This window comes from Pimephales promelas, chromosome 3 (assembly GCF_988280905.1).
Source record: "Pimephales promelas chromosome 3, fPimPro1.hap1.1, whole genome shotgun sequence".
NCBI classification, from domain to species: domain Eukaryota; kingdom Metazoa; phylum Chordata; class Actinopteri; order Cypriniformes; family Leuciscidae; genus Pimephales; species Pimephales promelas.
This window is the reverse complement of record NC_142771.1, coordinates 28,175,525-28,196,433: the sequence shown is the minus strand read 5'-3', so window position 1 is coordinate 28,196,433 and position 20,909 is coordinate 28,175,525. Positions and strand designations below refer to the sequence as shown.

General features: G+C 36.7%; 1 protein-coding gene across 2 annotated transcripts; it reads right to left on the bottom strand.

Annotated features, from left to right (window-relative positions):
• Positions 1-770: 770 nt before the first annotated feature.
• Positions 771-19,701, bottom strand: map3k14a (mitogen-activated protein kinase kinase kinase 14a). 2 transcript variants are annotated; one of them, XM_039686519.2, is made up of 16 exons: positions 19,567-19,701; positions 13,938-14,187; positions 13,821-13,860; positions 13,520-13,715; positions 9,419-9,751; positions 7,800-7,934; positions 7,585-7,714; positions 7,314-7,442; positions 4,646-4,744; positions 4,413-4,570; positions 4,120-4,270; positions 3,696-4,040; positions 2,904-3,013; positions 2,569-2,704; positions 1,469-1,569; positions 771-1,373 (listed from the first exon to the last, which is right to left on the bottom strand). In XM_039686519.2, the coding sequence occupies exons 2-16, from the start codon at positions 14,176-14,178 to the stop codon at positions 1,155-1,157; spliced, it is 2,523 nt and encodes an 840-aa protein (XP_039542453.2). In that variant the 5' UTR covers positions 14,179-14,187; positions 19,567-19,701; the 3' UTR covers positions 771-1,154. The 2 variants fall into 2 exon arrangements, with proteins under 2 accessions (XP_039542453.2, XP_039542454.2); XM_039686520.2 differs by lacking the exon at positions 19,567-19,701 and adding an exon at positions 16,036-16,170.
• Between the last annotated feature and the right edge of the window lie 1,208 nt (positions 19,702-20,909).

Below are 20,909 nucleotides of genomic sequence, written 5' to 3'. Positions count from 1 at the left end.
GTTTCGATTTTTTTTTTTGACGCAGCTACTCTTTATTATAATTTATTTTCCACATTTTAAAATAACGGTAAAAGATTTAGAACTATGAAATTACAAGCAAAAGTATAGGAATTAAGTAGTGAATATTAAACAAAGAAAACTATATAGTTTTCACTATGGGTTTATTTAAGGAGACTTCATAAGGTGCATCCTGGGATGTTTCTAAAATGATGTTTAAATGTTTCTAAGGTGAGACACTTGTTAGCTGTAATACATTTCCCATACATTTGTCTGCTAAATAATTGGAAGCATTTAAAAGATAATCCTTTCCTTTAAAATATCTTTGAAATCATGAAAAATGAATGTAGCTTTGAATATATATTTTTTTGTTTTTAAAATAAAACTATAAAACATTTTAAAGTTGAAATAAGATGTAAATATTAGACCGAAATAAGTTGAACTGAAATTAACTGAAATTAGTTTCAAGTCACTGATGATATAAATCATATATCAGTGGTCTAAGTACTAAAATTACTTTCTTAAAAAAAAAAACTTAGCTTAGCAAAATAAATTAAACTAAGCTTAAAACAAGTGAACTGAAATAAAATAAAAGCTAGTAATCCTAAAAATAACACTGATGTAATGTTAATGTTTTTTAATGTTGACATGTTCCAGCTAATCATTTTACTTCCGACATTTGATTGACTTCTAAATAAATAAGCTTTTTCAAGTACAACAATACTGAACACATCTATTATCAATCATAGATAATTGAGACAACTGCGAAAAAATATAAAGAATTCGTTTTTATTAAATCTTTAAAATGCAGATAATCCACTCATGGCAAGGAGATCCATGATTATTTCCAATTTTGATATTCATCTTAATGTCCCACAGCTCAACCATATTGATATTGTAAACTAATTCGTAAGTGCTTTTCAGTTTCACTTGATTGACTTTCAATCTTGCCGTTAATTATGAAATGATGATCTTCACAACACGGCACAGAAAATACCTGCATGGTCAGTTAAAACTATGTCAAAATAATACGAATGTAAACCAATAATACAAAAATGGTTTAAAAGTTTAACAGATGAGATTCATGAATACAAGTTCAGTTCAACTTCAGTACTAGGTATTTTGACTGGAACAGAAACAGATTGAGGATGGAGAGATCAGTCTCTCGTCTCCAGCACCCCCTCCCTGATCCTCCAGCTCCACTGTTGTTTGCAGTCGGGGGCGAGGGTGCAGCAAGGCTTGTTTCCATACTGACTATAGTGGCAGGAGTCAGGGGCAGGGACACAACGCAGCAACAGGCCGTTCTCTACGACCTCTTTGTCATGGGGCACCATGCAACCATCCTCTGTTTGCATACTGAACACGTTCTCTGAGATCTGCCCGAGAGAGAAGATATTATTTTCTAGCAAACACAGAGTAATGCAGAAAAAAAAAGTGTTTTGCATAAACACTACACACACACAGTGTTTACCTGATCGCTGATTCCTCTTGCAATGTGGCCTACTTTCACCCTGGGCGTCTCCCGAATATGATAAAATTTCCCATCAAAGTCCCTGATATAAACATCTAACCCTGAATAAACAAAGAACAGATGTGAGCATGGCACAATGAGCCACGATAAATGATTTCTAAAAATATCTAAAAATGTGTTAATCGAGTTATGTGACAAAAGCACTGGTTTATACCAAAAGAAAACAAAACAAACATGTGATTAAAAATGGAACGTGTGCATTTGACCGAGACCTGATATAGTTTATAATAATGAAACTGCTGTTGATTTCATATTTTTTTCTTTATTAAATGATTAGTTCACCCCCCCCCCCAAAAAAAAAAAACTGTCTGAGTAATTATTTACTCACACTCATGTCGCTCCAAACCAGTAAGACTTTCGCTAAAAGCCGCGTTATCATCATAAAAAAGTGCGTAAACACGAAAATAAACGAAATAATTTTGTTATCGTAAACAACATTTTAGTGTACATGCCATTGTTTTAAGTTAATTTGTTAATATTTATACTATTATTCAACTTTAAATAAAGTGTATTTGATAGCATAATATTTTGATGCAGTGATATTACAGACTGATCTCATGAAATGGCGTATGTATGACAAGCAAATTCGTATTTTCGTTTTTTGGCGTGCTATCAACAAGCATAATCGCTTATTAGCATGTTTATGAACGCCGTTGACTGTATATGTAATTATATGACTTAACTCAACCCCGTCCCTAAACCTACCCGTCACTGGGGTTAATGGCATTTATGAGTCTTCCCCTACCATCCTAGGAAAAAAAATATATTACTCCCCAGATGTAGATCTACATTTTTCTTCGTTTCGCTCGGACACTTAACGGCGTGTACATACACGCGGAATCACTCCGACATTTAATGGCGTAGACATACACGCATACACGCGGATAGCTCAAAATTTGTATAAATAACACGCTACTTGACTTGAAAGTCATGATGTCATGTTGGATAATGAGTATTGTAAAATTTCACTGCCAAACCGTTTGTTATGTAATGATGCTTTCTTTGCATTTCTCTAAAGTAATGAGCATTTGTTCACACACCCTCAAAGCAGCGGGGCGGAGGTTGATGCGTGGGGGCGAGCCAGTCCCTGCTGAAGCTCTGGACATCTTGGCTGTTGTTGGAAAACACGCCTGAGCTGTCGTCATCGCCAGCGCCGACTGACCAACGTCCTGAATCCTGGAGGAAAAAAAAAAAGGCGTGAAACCCTTTGAATTTCAAACAAGTTGTTTTTGGTCAAAGTGAGATGGAAGACAGGAAGTTCGGTCTTAACTATCACTCTTAATTACATTTTATTTACAAGACAAGGATCAGGTTAGAAGGAATTACAGGCTGCCTCATATCCAGCATTCTGAACTTCATGCCTGGGTTGGTTTACCTTTTTGTCACCATATTCTCTAGTGGAGAGGCAGTCGTTACTGAGACAAGAGAGCAGCTGCTCCTGTATCTCAGCAGAATGAGGCTGGGAGAGACTACTCAGGAAAAAATCTGCAGAGAGAGAGAGAGACCAAACTGAATGTTGAATATTAACAAGCAGCTTGTTTCCATCCACATATTTCTGATGCTAATTATCAAGCATAGCGTCAGTTCTGGCAGGTCACTTTAGTCAAGTTTGCATTAGCTGATCCACGTCTACCTATAGGAATATGACACCTATCACTGTATACATATATACTGCTCCTTCAGTGTTATATATTAGGAGCGAATTACCCTCCTCCATCCACAGCTCCTCCTCTCGCCCAGTTAGGATTTGGCATTTTGATTCCTCTTGAATCAGAATAAATTCTCCAATTATGTTCAGTTGTACTTTAAAATCTTGAAATTAATGATATCTGCAATACATTCATGTTGGTTCTGTTCTGTTTACCCTTAGAGGGGCTATTGCTGCTCTTATCCATGCTAGACTGCATGGATGCACAGGGAGTTCTCGCCCAGAACAGAACCATACCGCCGCTAATTGCCGATCGTATCTGACGATAGCGATCCTGACAGAATTGGGATATGGCATAGAATAAAATACCAGATGCACGTCCAAAAAAAAATCTCATCTGAAATTGGATGGTTATTCTGAATCCACACGTTATATATTACACAGTACCATCCAATTTTTTTTTTTTTTTTTTGAAGTCTGCATTGAATATCACATGATCGGATGTGACGGGCTGCTCACCTATCTCCAGTCTCCGCATCTCTTGTTCTGGCTTGGTTTTATTGATGATTGGCAGCTCAGGTGAAGTGGCCTGAATGTGATGCAGTGACTTCGGAGGAGAGTGGTCATCGTTCCTTGTCTCCTCTACGTTTTTCCTCTGCTTTACCCTATATGGTTTGTCATTACGCTCCCCATCATCACCCTCTTTCTTCTTCTCTGAGCTCATCCACTGCAGCTTAGAGTTATGAGAAGATGTGGCGAGGTGGGATGGGGTGGGTGTGGCTGAATGGGCGGGGTCTGACTTATCTGGCTTCCCCAGTGGCTTCTTATAGGTTCCTCCTTTCACAGGGCTGCGAAGTCCCCCGACTGCAAATAAATTGAAGACATTTTTAATTGTATATTTAATATTCAGACATTTGTGTGTTGCACACTTCTTTATTGGTACCTTCTTTAAGTGCTTTAGCAGTTTTAACGGCGAGTTCCTTGGCAGAAGCTCGTTTGATTGGATCTTTCTGCAGTCCTGCTTTTATTATATTAGCCGTATTGGAACTGCAGTCACGTGGGATTTCCCTCAGTGGTGGAGGCTCTGTTGCGATCTGTCCCCGTGCAAACAAACAATATTTCTTAAGTGTTTAGTGAATGTAAATCAAATAGGCATCATAAAACACTGATTAAAACTAAATGTGACTTTAAAAGTGGGAGGCCTCATTTCGTTACAAGATTTTTAATTGAGCCTACCTTGAGGAAGAGTGGACGGGAATAGTAGCGTGTCCATGGATGACAGCCATTGAGCATGTGCAGAAGCATACAGCAGCTGCTCCAGATGTCTGCTTTTGAAGAGCGGGGTTCACTGAGCACCACCTCAGGTGCCATATGGGTCTCTGTGCCTTTCAGCCCTAAACACATTCCTAATTAGTTGCTCAACTCATGCATGCGTCTATATTCACTTGAAATATGTTTGAGGTACTTACCCTGACCCTCACTAAGCCCTTGTTTGTCTAATCTCTCTGAATGGCCAAAGTCACACAGGAACGCATCTTTCCCATCGTCTGACAGCAAAACGTTATCCGCTGAATATAAAGCACAAACATGAGAACACACACTAAAAATACAGTAAATGATATATCTGAATAATTACTTGGAAAAGCCCTGAGAAATACATTAAAGCTAAACTACCATTCAGAACAGCTTGGACAAGTAAGTTGTGTTGTTTTTGTTTTGTTTTGTTTTTTCTAAAGAAATAAATTGCCTTCAGTAAGGACGTATTAATGATTTTTCAAATAAATGCTGTCAATAATGCTGTTTTTACTGTATTAAATAAATTCAGTCTTGGTGAGCATTAGAGACATTCAAAAACATGAACAAAATCTCGACCCCAAACTTTTGAACAGTAGTGTATTTGAGTGAAACAAGCTATATTCAAATATAAATATATAGCCCCCACTGCACTGAGTCTTTTTGATTGAGGAATGGAGGCTGAAGCTTAAGATCATCCTCAAGAGTAGAGTATCATGATGATGCATAATAATGATAGTGCTTCAGCTTAAAATTGATCATACTTTGCTATTATTTCCATAGCCTTTACATTGACATTTAACTTCACAGACAAGGCTTAGATTAAGCCAGGATTATCCATTAGTTTAATAAGGAATGGATTTTTGAAACGTGCCTTGCGAAAAAAAAAAATTACTGGTGTGCATCTTGAGGCAAAATGAATGGCACTGACATATTTTGGGTTATCTACATGCAAGTTGCTTTTAGTTTAAACAGCGCAAACATGCATTTAGTCTGGGACTAAGCCTTGTCTGTGAAACTGGGCACTAATTAACTATTGATAAGATTTCAGAATGGGAGCAGTACCTATAAACCTAGCAATGTGCCAGACTTCAGATTCATTAACCGAATAACAAAGCACAGAAAATGATAAAACTATTTGCACTACAAACTAATGTATGTATAATTACGACCATACATTAAAATAATGTGGTAAGGAGTACCAGTTTGCAATATCAAGCAGCATAACAAGCTGTTTTCCAATGGGCACATCTGTTCCCATTAATCTCTACTCTAAAAGGGGCGACTGACCGGTTCCAGTAAAAGTTAAAATAGGATTGAGACAGACTTTTTAGTTTCTAAATTGCAAACCACAACTTGTTGACTGAAGAAAATAAAAGATAAGATTAAAACTCTGATTATGAATGAAATGTAGAATATTTGAACAGCAGATGGCGCTGTAGATGTCAGAGTAAAAAAGGTTGGTTTTACTGAATTTAACCACCCTTAATCAATTTGAATGGATTATAAAGACATAAAGCTGCCCATTTAATGTCCTCCTGGTGTCCTTATCCATAAAACAAGGTCACTTCTTCGATCAGATCAGTGTCTTGTTTCTTCAGTGACACCCCCCCCCCCCAATCTGAACCACATGAGTCATGCTGTGGGAAATTCCCAGCCCCGGGTTGCTCACAATGTACTCTGATCTCTCTCTTTCTCTCTCGCTCGCTATCTCTCTCTCACCAAAAGTGCTGTCTGCCTCACCCATTCTATGGAAAAACAACTAAACCCAGCCACAAACACACAATATTAGAATACGATTCTTCAAATGCATATCTGTAATTCTTCAGATTGCTTATGGCTTTATGTCATTTTCTATAACCTTGAACAGAACTAAACCTGAAGGCCATTTTATTGCTCATATACTGCTCTATTATAGCTAAGGAGGAATGAAGTCCATCAGTTATGGTTCATATAAATGTTATGTTATTTTATTTTTGTGTTGTGTTATTTCCTTTTTAAATACTTTTTAAGTATTTATTCATTAGCATTCATTTTTATATTTTCATTTCAAGTTTAATTTAAGTTTTAGTGATTGTGTTATGTGCCTTTGTCTTTTTTATTAGTTGTATTAGGTTTTAAATTAGGTTTACTATTTTTGTTGTTGTTTTTTGTCATTTTTGTGCTTATTTTATTTCATTTAGCTGTGGGTTTTAATCTAATATTTTTAATTTGTATTTTTTATAATTTTTTTTTGTATGATTTTTATTTGATTTATATTTTTATTTTGATAACAGAAAACAATTTTTAATAGTTTTGGTTAACAATAACAACACTGGTTCACGTGTGTATCAACTTTACATTGAGGTAACTTGAAGAACTGACATACAATTTTGGAAACTTTTTAATGTTCAGTTATGAGAAACTAGTTCATTTTGAGATGTCTGACTTTTGGTATCTTGGAAAATCTGAACTCACGTGGAGATTTGAGATTACCAGGGTAATTTGGTCATTTTACTGAGGAAAAAATCTTTGAAATAGGAGACACAAGCAAAATTTCTTCAGCATTTAACCTATTAATGACATTTCACTTGATTTTTCATTTCTGTATGCAGTTTCCAAATAACTGACACAATTGAAGGAAGTGAGATCAAAAAAGGGATGTCCATTTTCCACATAGATGATGTGAAGACATGTTAATGTTAAATGTTAATATCAAGTCATCTTTCCACATAAATTATGTCTGGCTTAGTGAAGAGAGGACAGAATAAATCCTCAAGCGTTAGACTCCACCTAGCTTCAACTCTTGTCAACCAATCAAATGCTTCAAGCCTTTTAGCTATCCAGCCTATATTCTGCACACACCTTTGATGTCCAGGTGAAGGACGCGTTTCCTATGCAGGTGGTTTAGCGCCTCCAGTACTTGCTGAAGGTAGTGCAGGGACAGATCCTCTGGCAGGCGGCCTCGTTCCTCCACCAGCTGTCCTAGAGAACCTGTGCAAACAGAGCAGATCAAACTTTCCATCTTTCCACTAGAGACTTTCTGTGTGCGCTCCACCAGAGATGCCAAGAAATGGATGAGGAAATAAGGATGTTGTTTGTTGCATGTCTACGAGTGCGCATTCTGAGTTCTTACTGGATTTGAGGTCCATGAAGAAGATGATGGACGGACCTTCACGAACCACCCCAAAAAGTTCCACCACCTGAGGAGACCGCAGGGCACTCCACGAGCCCACCTCCTCACTGCTGAAACTCACCAACGGCACCTGGAAACACAGGATCAATGAAACTGAATATCAGCAGTGCCATAGGCCAGAGGAATACGCTGGACACAAAGGAGGTCAGAAATACCTTTTTGGCGGCACACATGAACCCAGTGCCTTTGTCTTTAATGCTGTAGACCTCTCCAAAGGAACCCTGCTTGACAAATCGACAGCGTTCGTACTCCCGTCCCTCTCTGTACTCAAAATTCACCGGTTGTAGCCCCTAAAAAAATGGCACAATGACGTTATCAATGCTGATTGGCCAATACAGTGTTCTTCCAGCCATGCTACAATATATATGGTTATACTATTTGTCATCATCTAACATTCACCTAAAGTTAATCTCTAAAAAACAAATACAATATTTTTACAAATAATCTATCAAAACTGTTAAATGTGATCTTTTCGTAAATCTCAAACTGAAAATCTGGTTTTCATGTGTGATGATTCCCAAATCAACTTTTATTTTGTATTAAGACAAAACCGTATAGAATTATAAGAGGTCTCTCATGCTCATGCTAAGGCTGCATTTATTTGATCACAAAAACGGTAGAAAATGAAATAATATTGTCATTGTGAAATATTATTACAATTTAAATTTGAAGTTTTTTAAATTTAAAGTTTTCTATTTGAATATATTTTAAGGTGTAATTTATGCCTGTAATTCAAAGCTGAATTTTCAGCATAATCACTTCAGTCTTCAGTGTCACATGATCCTTTAGAAATCATAATAATATGATGATTTGATGCTCAAGAAACATTTATTACTACTATTAATGTTAAAAACAGCTGTGCTGCTTAATATTTCTGTGGAAACTTTGATGGCTTTCTTCAGGATTCTTTGATTACCAAAGAAATCAGAAGAACAGTATTTATTTGAAATATAAATTATAAATGTTTTTACTGTAAGTTTTGATCAATTTAATTTGCTAAAAAAAAATAAAAAATTCTTAAAGACATTACTGACGTCAAACTTTTGAATGGTAGTGTATAGCTAAAATGATGTGCATCTGTACATAAAAAAATAAAAAGTCTTTCATCTTTCATAATGTCCCTTAAAAATATTGTAATGTCTAAATTTACTTTATAAACTACAATGATTTATTTTGGTGATTTATTTATTTATTTATTTATTTTTTACAAAGTACTGTATATGTATGATTTTTTTATGACCATGCTTCAATATCGACAAATCCCTGACGGATGCATCTTTATTTTATAATTAAACAAAAGAAGTTTCAATAGAATCACTGAAAATGTCTAGAATTTCTAAAAGTCAAATTAAAGCACAAGACTAGCACAGTAAGTGTGTGAAGATGTTTCTGACTGTTTGCTTATTTCTCTTTGTAAAGGAAACTCCCTAAGCAGAACTAGGCTAGTGAGGTAAACATGAAACACTGCTGAACGCATTAAAAACAGGAAATCGACGACCGCAAGTCAACTTCTGGCTGTGTACATGCAGGCAAGTGTGCATGTGTTTCTCACTCTTTCTCTCTCTTCCTCTCCGTATTAGTATTCTTATGTTGTCTTTATCTGTATTGTCGGGTTGCGTGTGCTTGTATGACTTTTAGGCTGTGTACTCGTATGTAAATTCTTAGCGTGCGAGAGAACCCATCACTACGCATCACGCACTTTCGGTCTGAGTTCATCAATGTGTCAATTTCAACATGCCTGTCGCCATATATTTTAATTAGCATTTAAAATCACCTCTTTGAACAGGATCCCTTCATTCTTGTCGCTCTCCTCTCTTTCGTCCCCGTCTCTCTCCTTCTCCTCTCTCAGCACATCTTTGAAAAAGCAATGCACAAAGTAGGGTTCTTCGGTTGTAACATAGTCCCTCAGGGCCGTAAGCGCCAGGGATTCGATCTTCCTTCTCAGTGGAGACTTCAGCTCCTCACTCTCTAGCGCATAGCTTTGACAGGAGGTCTCCCACTGATGGTACGACGGACCCTCTGTTTCCTGCACGGACACCCTCTCCGTGCTGAGGCCACTGCTGCTGTATGTACTGCTACTATTGCTGATGCACACTGGGTCTCTAACCTGAACCAAGAGGACACAACAAAGGTGACTAGACTGGATTAGTGAGAACAACACTTGAAATCAATGTATAAAATCAATGCAGATTAATGGGGGTCTGTAAAAATGTCCCTCAGTTTAAGCAATTCAAGCCTCTAGGGAGAGGTAAAGACATGACTCAGTATTTAGCTAATCACTGGATTTCCTCTGGGACATAACCACCTAATAGCTGAGGCAACATTTAAGTCTTAAATAAAATCAAAAGACTTAATATAAATTCAGTTCCAAAGCATAGTGAGCTTCCTGCCTAGGTTACATTTTTAGACATAAGAACCATTTTTTTATTCACTACAGGAAAGTCAATAGAAAGGGTGTCATTTAATAAAAAATAAAAAAATGCACATATAATTATAGTCAATATTAGGTTTATTAGCTTTGCAGAGCTTATTAGTTTCATGCTGTTGTTTTAGCAACTGCTAATAATCTGCTAATGTCAGATTCTTCTAGATTAAACTGCTTAGTGCATTAACAGACCGTTTACACCAAGAATGAAAACTAAGCGTGCATTACAGTTATGTCGTCAATTCACAAGCTTTTTCTGATTGGCTGTCACTGTTTTTATTGTTCAGCTTTTGGGGTCAAAAAAAATAGTTCTGAAAGGAATTCCAATGATATTGTTCATCTGTGCCGTCACTGTTCTCGTTATAGTTGTTGTATGGACTTCTCTATTCACTGTACCAATGTGGTTACATTGGCTATATATGGTAAGTCATTTCAACTTAAATTAAAAATTAAAATTGCTTAACTTATTTTGTTGAGTTAAAGTAAGGTTAAAACATGTTGTTGTGGCTTACTGACCATCTTTTTTACAATGTTCTCAAAGCAAAACATCAGAACATCACAGCTATAGTTATCATAATCTGCTTGTTTTGTCTGATCTTTTTCGGCTCCAAACGCTCTATCAAATGCCAAAATCAAACAACATACAGTTCTAATAAACACTCTTGGTGTGCTAAAAATCATTCATCTTTTTCTATATACTGACATCTCAGTTGGCCAGACAGCGAATCATCTTTTCTGAACTGTTAAAATATTGGTGTTCAGTACACAGTATTTTCAGAGTTTTAAATGCTTCGCTTTAAAGTGTGCTTTAAAGCAGCGCTCAGTAAGACTGGAAACTTCTTTGCTGTTTTCTCGCAGGTTTCTCTCTCGAGCTCCCCCTACAGTTTCGGAGTATATATATATGAGAAAACTGTCGTAAACTCGTTGTCAACTCCCCCTCCCATCTCGTTCAGGCAGGCCATGTGCATTTGTTTTCAGAGAAGCCGGCGAACAAACGGATTTTGTCCCCACCATTTTTGAAACATCTCGCGGCACAGATGTACCAATGCAAATAAAACATCTCCAGTTAACAGCATTCGTTTCATTTGTTTGTTAAATAACAGGCAATCTAGCACTGAAATGTGTTGGCTTCTCTCAGAAACGCGCTTCAATCCGTTGCGGAGATTCTTTCCGGTGAAATCACAAATCAAAATGCACACAAACGTGTCCCTTTTTCTCATGGTTTCTAATTCCTCTCTCGTATATTTTTCCCCACTCATCAAAACATATAAAACCACTGATAAACATTATATCAATTCAACCACTGATAAACATTATTGGTTTTGATGAGGGGGAAATAAAAACTATTCGAGTGCGGAATTCTACCTCTGGACGGACCATCACTGTACATATCAAGGGCGAATATTTTCTATATACCCACTATACTCGGACATTGTGCTCATTTTTATTTATGTGCATCAGGAAGCTACAGGACATCGTCTTTCAAAACATTACCTACTCGAAAGAGAAAAAAAGAATGAATGCGTTACCCAGCACTTTTGAAAATGCCCTTCCGAATGCGTCTCTGTCCCCAGCACATTTCAAACAAAACTGACGCCCGAGCCATGTCCACTGAGGTATGTATGATTCTCAGAACAATATTATTCAAATGTTGAGATAGTGTATATTTTTATTGTGTTACCAAACGTTATCAGTAACATTATGGTTAAAAATCAATAATACTATAAGAAATATTTCCGCTATTTATTTATTTTTAGTTTAGCCTACAGCTATAGCTACTTTGATTATGCATTATCAAAATACATGTTACGTTACATTCTTATATCATTTTTCTGGTGATCCGAGTTGTCTATCGTAACGATTGACCAAAGAAAGTCAAACACGTTTAATTTGTTTATTACAAGATTGTTTATTTTATTATTGAAGCTTGAGACCGGTGGTACTGGTGGTCTGGGGTGCCTCGGAGTTGATAACACTTGCCAACGCTTGTAGCTAAAAAGGAAAAAGAAAATGTATCAATTTTTTTATCAACATATCATTTATACACAAGGTCAAACTAGCACAGATGGAGTTGCATGTGTGAAGTTGCAATGCAATTTCTCGTTTACTTATAGTTCTGTTTGTGTAAATGCGGGTAAATAAATATAAAAAAGTTGCATTATTAGCTAGCTGCTCTCGTGTCGGTTTATGCATTATATATCAAGTCAGCAGCACAGTATAACGTTACTAATTCTGAGGCTGACGAAAAGCTAAACTAATGCATAATTTGTAGAATTTCATATCGATTTATAGGCGATCTGAGAAACACAAATAAACCCTGCTAGAGGAACGGACAAAACACTTACTTACAGAAAACAAGTTTGTTTGCTAATGAAAATGCTAACATCTAACGTACTAGTAAGCCGGTGTTGTGCCGAATTTCGACCCCCGCCAAATTATTACCCCCCTAGTATTGGTAGGTTTAGGATTAGATGTGGGGGAGGGGTTAAGATTAGGGGCGGGGTTGGGATTAGGCAATCAGGCACTGACTTCAACGAGGGGGGTAATAATTTGGCAGGGGGTCGAAATTAGGCACAACACCGGTAACAGACAGCGAGCATAATAATAAAAAAAAAAAACAGACAATAGCAAACATCCCGACTCCCGAGGTCACAATTACAAGAAATACAAACATTAAACACAGTTTATTATAAAGATACTTACAAGTGCAACAGCAAGAAGGCCAGGTCAGCATCGGTTTTGCAGGCTTCACTTTCTTTCAGTTCTCTCTATTCTGAAAAAGCCGGTCCGTTTTCTCTTTCTTTGTTCCTCTGATAAACACTTCTGAGCTTTCTTCTTCTTCTTTTACATCAGCCATCACGAAAACGTGAAGAATTCAATATCTAGCGTTACCTTTTTCTTATAGCTAGCCGGCTCCTGGATGGATGGGGACGTGTACGCATGCGTGTGCGCGTATAGTGCCGTAAAGCAATTCGTTACCTCGCGAGACCTGAAATCTCACGATACTTCCTAACACTGAGGCCGGCGAGCCGCCGGCCTAAAGTTGCAAGGGTGGTTTTGCGGCTCACAGGCACCAGGGGGGTGCGAGATGATCACCATTCAACACGAAATCAGTAATATTAACATTACAATGACTCCAAAGCTGTTCAGTTAAGGTAAAAAAAGTTACTTAGTTCTGCTTTAAATGAATTCTGCTCATTCACTGCTGTTTTGGACGGTATTCTCACTTAAAACACAGTGGAGGCGGAAACAGTATTTGGTATATAACACAACTTAAGAAGCAAATAGTTATTGTGCTTGAAAGAGGATGTTGATACTTTCTTTGAGGGTAGCTGGCTAGCTGCCTATCTAGACAGCAAACATCATGGCAGCACACTAGGCTTTGGAACAAAGCTGTTGCATATATCGCATATATGAAAATTACACAAATTAAAATTCATTCAGTCTAACCTGAATGAGAGATGACGACAGGCACTCGCCGCTGTCCTGCTCCGGCACTCCGGTGACTTCCACAAACTCACTCGATCGACTGTCCTTCTCACCATGTCTCCGCCGCTGTCTCTTACGACGTTTCTTTCTGGGCCGACTGCGACAAACGGAGCCAACAGACGATATGGAGGACATAACACGTGGCCCATTTTTGTGGCTGAAATTATGAAAATATATGTAAGTTGTAGTGATAAATTAATTCCTGGTATTAAAAGAATACATAATGAAACATGTGTTTGTGGGACAGTCACAGGTTTTTTACCTGCCATTGGGGCAGAACTCCTGCGAATCCTGGGACTCACCTATGAAAACAGAGAAACCATTAAGCCCAAATATATTCGGAAAAACTATCATCAGAAATTATCATCGCAGTACTTACATTCTGCCTGTGCGATAATGGAATGTTTCTCTGTCCCGTCTATCCACTCATGTTTGGCAGTTCCCTGAGACATGACCTCCCGCAAGAAGGTATTTTTCAACGGACCCATTTTGTCCAGCTCTCCTTCTTTGCTTTCTGTGTGAGAGAACAGGTTCGAGCCGAGACAGTTTCGAGCTTTGCTATCACTTTGACCCATGTTGGAGAACGGGACAGTGGAGTTCAAAATTCTCTGAGACGGCATCTTGAAATTCTGCAAAACAAAAAAATAGATCAATAAATTAATTTTCAAGTCTCATATTGCCCAGTAACATTAAATGCATATCACTAAACCTTGTGAATCTTAAATAGAGTCTTTCTTAAAAAGAAAAAAGAAAAAGAAAAAAAGAAAATCTTAAAAAGAAATTCTCTTTTTTTTTCTTCTCACGCACACACGTAGAAAGATCGTAACTGCTCCGTGGAAAAAGATCCCACACACCTGGCCCTCACTAACTGGTGCTGGTTACGCTAACTGGCAGGGGATGGTATTTTCTTTCAGCTAAATGAGGTGAGGCAAATTTATTTAGTCTTCATCCTAACAGTGATTGGTCATGAAGCCTGAACTTTGTACCTGTTGAAGGGACACTGCTCTAAGTATTTTCAGTAAACACAAAGACTCTATTCTTCACTTTAACACTTCCTGCTCCTCAAGAGTTGCTGTGGGCGTAACATGAACCTTCTGCTTATCGAAATGAAGGTGTGCTCTGCGCAACTGTCTGAAGATCATGTTGTAAAAAAAAAAACAAGATTAAAAGTGTTATAATCAGACTGTAACTAAGGACTCACCTATTTAGAACATAATATCAGAGCTTTATCTCTGATGAGTTATAAAAGTAAGTTGGCTTGTGATCACAAACCAAACATCAGTGACTATTTCTCACTACTTCAATGCGGATATATGGGAGGCATCAAGACAATCTTTTTCCTTGTGATTGGTCGATGATACATTTTCAAATGCTGACGGTGTGGTTATTTTTTTGTTCTACTTCCCTGTTGTTTGGAAATACAGTAAAGCGTTTATTAGTGGCAGATAAGAGTGATATCACCCTTGCCTTGCCTTAGTTGACCCAAAAAGGAAAATTCTGTCAATTGATATAATTTGATAGAAAAGAAAACCTTTCAAATTTAGAAGAAATTCGATTTTGAGCATGTTTTGAGGCTGAAAACACTGCTGAAAAACAAGCTGAAAAGTTAGAAGTTATTGATTTATTTTGTTACTATACATTTTAAGACGTAAAATCAAGTTTGGGCTTGTTCAGTTATGTCAACGGCATCTGGGCCAAACTTGATATCACAAAGTTTGATTTCACAACCACCCTCAGCACATTTTCGTAAGAAAATCAAGTGTTTGTTACAGTAAAATTATTGTTACATAGGCTATAAAATTAGTCCAACATGCAAAAAATACATTTCTTTTCTTCATAGTGAAACAAAAAGCTTTTAATCATATGAATGCACAAAATCCTGAACAAGTTCTTCTGTTCAGTTGGAAAGATCTTCACAGCCTGAAGAAACTCTGCACGCTCTCACACAGTTGCACCATGTTGCATCAGTACGCCTTTATATGACCCCAGTTAATCTGTCCCACACTCTCCCTTTCTCTTTCCCTTTCCCTCTCTCTCTCTGCAGCTTTTATACCTCTGAACTAAGAGAAAACAGGCCTCCATCTAAAACCAACGTCATCTGTGTACAGTGTGTAGATACTGCCAACGGCTTATTGGCTGCAAGGAGCTGAATCCTCCATTTTGATAGCTAATAAGCTGTTACATCACCAAAATGACTTCAGAGAGCACTCACAGCAGTGTGGGAACATAAAAATCATCTCATAGCGTTTCAAACATAAGCAATGGAAAATATGCTGCAACAAAGTCATGCAGTCGAGTAACTTGTTGTTCTTCAAATGTTCCTCACACCACGACCAGTTACACACATACACAGCATGATCACATGAAACCCCAGCAGAGACTGACAGTTCTTTTCATTACAATCCATGGTGATTAGCAAATAGTATCATTTGTATCTTGTACACAAGAAAAAGCAAAAGAGAGAGAAGAAAACATACCGCTTTTTAAATACAGCTCCAAATGCAGAGAGTTTACTAACACTCGAGCCCGGTCCTTCCCATTCTCTCTCTTTCTCTATCTGTCTCTCTCTTCATTAGTCAGCGTGCACCTCTGACGATTGATCCCACTGGCTGTCTGCCATGTTGAGACTGAGCGCTCTGATTGGATGGGAATGATTTCCCGTAAATCAGCCCCATTTCCCCTAGCTGCGCTCCACTCCTCCTCCTCCTCCTGAGACAGCAGTCAGGCTCTCAGTAACTTCATTCACCTGCCTGAAACACTCTTGTTCTTTAACTGGGAGTTTGTATTTTTGTCTCCTTATATATATCTTTTTTGACGTTTATCAACTTAAAGGGACAGTTCACCCTAAAATTTGAATTCTGTCATTATTTACTCATCCTCATGCCGTTCCAAAGTATGACTTTCTTTCTTTTGTGGAACATAAAATAAAATATTTTGAGGAAACCAGTTCTTCCAAATATCTTATTTTGTGTTCTGCAGAAGAAAGAAACTCATACAGGTTTGAAACAATGTGAGGGTGAGTAAATTATAACAGAAGCTTCATTTTTGATAGAACTATCCCAATTCTTTCTTGTGAGAATGACGGGGTCCTCGTCATCCTGTAATGGGTTATTTTGAAAGAACGGCTGGATGTACAATATCCCTTACTTAATGTTGCTAATGATAGAAAAAAATTAAACATTACACATTTCCACAATTCTCACAAAAATTAGTTGATTAAAAAAAAACTTCCTGAATGACTTCTGTGACTAACATTTTGTTTGTTTTTAATCGATTTGACCAAATGTTCTTTAAATTACAATTATCTTGTCAGATGAAAAGTATGTCAATACACTACTGCATATTGAAACAACATCATTCCGTTACAGATCTATTTTCTCTTTGAAAGAAATGGAGCTGGAACATTCATTTTATGGCAAGATACATTACTGATTAAAATTCAGTAAGACTTTAGACATTCTGTTGACTATAAGTAACCTAGCAACTTCATGTCAACTAGCAGTCATCACAGACTGTCTGCTTCATATCAGCCAACTCTTTATTTTGATGCTCATCCAACAGACATTCATTCTACTGAATCTTGAAATTACATGTCATTTCCACTGACCCCAACCTAACAGTCCATTAATACTGCAATGAGAGTGTTGACGTTTAGTTGCAAATTAATGAGAGTTGAAATGTCATTGCAATGGTTCCTACAATTAGTAGAATGTCTAAAGTCAAGTGGACTATCGAAATGTATTGAAATGTAGTGTTTACATTTTTCTTTTTAAATAACTGAATAAATGCTGTACTTCTGATCTTACTTGTTACTTGTGATCTTTCTATTCATCAAAGAATTCAGGGAAAAAATATTTCGACGTAACTGTTTTTAACATTAATAATTATAAGAATGTTGATTAAGCTTTGCCACCAGCCCACCACAGCAATAAACTACATTTTAAAATATATTAAAATAGAAAATAATTATTATTAAAATAGAAAACAAATTATTTTAAATTGTAATAATATTTCAGAATAGTACAGTTTTTACTGTATTTTTGATAAGATAAGCGCAGCCTTGGTGTAAGCATAGGAGACTTTCAAAAACTTCTGACCAACAATCCCAACTTTTTTGTAGCTATGTCTTTCTAATATTTGCATTACAGTCACACATCTATCTATCTATTATTCAAAGCCACAGAAAGTGAGAAAACATAACTTGCAAATCAAATTTCCCACTGCAAACATTTGTCACAGTCAATTATGTTCAGGCTACTACAGAACTGGGAGTTAAGCCACACCTTGAATTTGTCATGTCTAATAACAGTTCAGGGAAACAGTGCGGTTTGGCTTGTAACAGACAAAAACTCGTTATTGGACGTTAGCTTTTCATCAACTCGTCAAAACCATGGTCAAAACTCACAGCCTGTAATTATCAACAGGATAAAAGGTTGTTGGTTTTTTTGCAGAAGTGAGAGCGCAGAATGACAGGCAGAAGAGGAAGAATACACAAAATGACAGACAGTGGATTCAACAGGCCATGGCATACGGAAGTGTAGATGTTGAACAGGAACAGTGTGGTATTGAGGCCAGGGACGGGGCCGAGGAGGAGAACACACATGCTAAGAGCTATAATGACAGCCTTTAACCGCTGAAGTCTGTGACAAAACAAATCGGTTTAACCAACGGGAATGTCCACTTCACAATGACTGTGTTTGAAAGACCAGTCATTAACTGTAGTGTATTTGCTTAACAAACCAATTACCTTTAAGTCCTTATAGTTTTTATCACTTTAACACTAAACTTTTCTTTTCGCTTGTTTACTCATTCAAAGATAAGATGGACGGAAGCCTAAACTGGTTGAAACACGAAAATCAAAATGAACTAATAACCATTCTTCCTCAATCACAGACGTTAGCTACATTTTGTATTACAAGTTTTCTGCTATGCTTAAATATGCAAATGAGGAGGTATCTAATTGTACACAAATTTGCATACATGTCCACAACAAAAATCTGAACATACAGCAAGGTTCAGAATTCTCGTTTCATTTTGTTTACATATTAGATATCTCAAAATAGAGGCGTTTACAGAGAACATTTCGAAATACTACTATAGTAACTAATTTTATCACTCCACGAATGTCAACAACAGCCAGAAAGAGTTTTTTGAAGTAACATTTTTGCCTGTAGTGTCTTGCCTTTAACACACTCACATTATTGTTTTAGAGATTAGGCGTGACTCATCCACGCCGACACACATGAACAGGATGCTTTTGGCCTGAGTAGGTCCTGCTCAAAAGACTAAACTAAGGGACTGGAGGCCTGCAATACTTGAATCTGTGGATCATCCCACTGCAAACAGACCCCTGAATAACTGGCAGGGGCCCCCAATTGCCACCAAGAGACACAGAATACATTTAAGTGCTGTTGCTATGAGATACTATTTCCATAGCATTACAGAAATGCGTTCTTTATTAGACATTAAACACATGATAATAGACATCTGCACTCTTGTACTGTAACATGAAGGGAATGAGCTAGTAACTTATGTATTATTACTGTATCATTACCATTACACGCGCACGCACGCTCGCTCGCTCGCACACTCAATGTAACTGTTAAAGATGAGCAATTTGATATATATGCTATATAATGAATATGCCACACATAATATTGAGGAAAAACAAAACTAACGTTAGGCTAACTTGTCTGACATTTTACATACAACAGATGTGTGCTCGTTTTCACAAATTAACGACTATTTTATCAATTATTTATTAGACATTTATAGTAGCCTACTAACAATATTTTGAAAGCCGCCATGACATTTTGCATTAAACGTTTTAAAACGATGAAAGAAAGAAGAGCTTTAACTTCCTTCTTCAAGCCGCCATTTCGCACAAATCAGGGAGAAAATACTCTGAAACTAAATTTAGCGAATTCAGCTGGTATAGGAATTAAAGGCATTCGTTCCTGACGGACACTAACGTATAAGGGTAATTCAGTAAAGTTAAGGGGACTTACCTTATTTGAACTTAATGAAGTAGGAGAATGGTCTTGTGTCGAACGGTGTCGAGCTCTTCTGGTAGCCTGAGACAGGAAGACCGAGGCTGCGTGTCAAAGTATGGTGAGCTCCCTACCTAGACAGCATATTCTGGCATTCCAGTCGCATTCAAGTGGTTGTCTAGATATAGGCAGTTCACTATATGACACACAGAATGTGACAGCACGACTGAAGATTCATATCAAAAGAACTTTCCCTAAAGGCAGCTATGAGGTTTAGTTTAGCCTACGTTAAATGGCCATATTGTTGTGTTTGTTTCTAAATTGTTTTGTGAATTCGTCAACAGAGGTATAATGTAAAAAAATACAATAAAAATACATATTGTATGGAAAATAGCATAATTTCAGCCACATCGCAAGTAGTATAGCCACAATACAACCATAATAAATTCAAAAATCCAAAATCTCAATTCAAACAATGTAGAAAACATTGTTATTTTTTTATGTATTACTTTATTATTAGTAGGATTAGGTTAAGTAGTAGTAGGCCTAGTTATAGAATGTATAGACCATTTTGCAAGATGTAAACAACACTGGTCCAGAAGCACTTCCTGTTTCAGTTTTTTTAACACTATATAAAAGCTGGGATAAAATACAACCAACAGAACTGAAATCAAAAAGTTAAACAAAAATCTTTAAGATGTTTTCTTTACACGTTTGTGAAATAAAGAAAACAGTTACAAACTGAAACAGGAAGTGTTTCTGGACCAGTGTTGTTTACATCTTGCAAAATGTAAATGTGACATAACCATATATGGTTATGTCACATTTACATTATTTCACTACATTTTCACACATACTTGCTTTTATTCGTTTTTGTTACATTTTCATCTGTGCATAACCTTCAGTTTTAGTGGTATTTTGTCAATATTTTGGTCTACAGCACCACCTACTGGCTGTTATTCATGTAGAAAATATTTATATTTAAATATAATATAGATTCTGTTTATATAAACAGAATCTATATTATATTTAAATATAAATATTTTATATATATATATATATATATATATATATATATATATATATATAGTATTTATGTGCAAATAATTCTTAAATATAGGCCTATATAAATGCATGCATATGTATTTATATATACAAGATAATTATACACAGCACACACACACATATTATGTAAACATAAACTTTTATTTTGGATGTGATTAATCGCAATTAATCTTTGCACAGCCCTAGTTTAAACCAAAATAATTAAAAAAAAAAAAAACGGCCACACTCAGCCACCAGCCTGGGAATCGTGATGTCTTTAACAACTCCTGTAACAATTCCATCCCATGAAATACAGA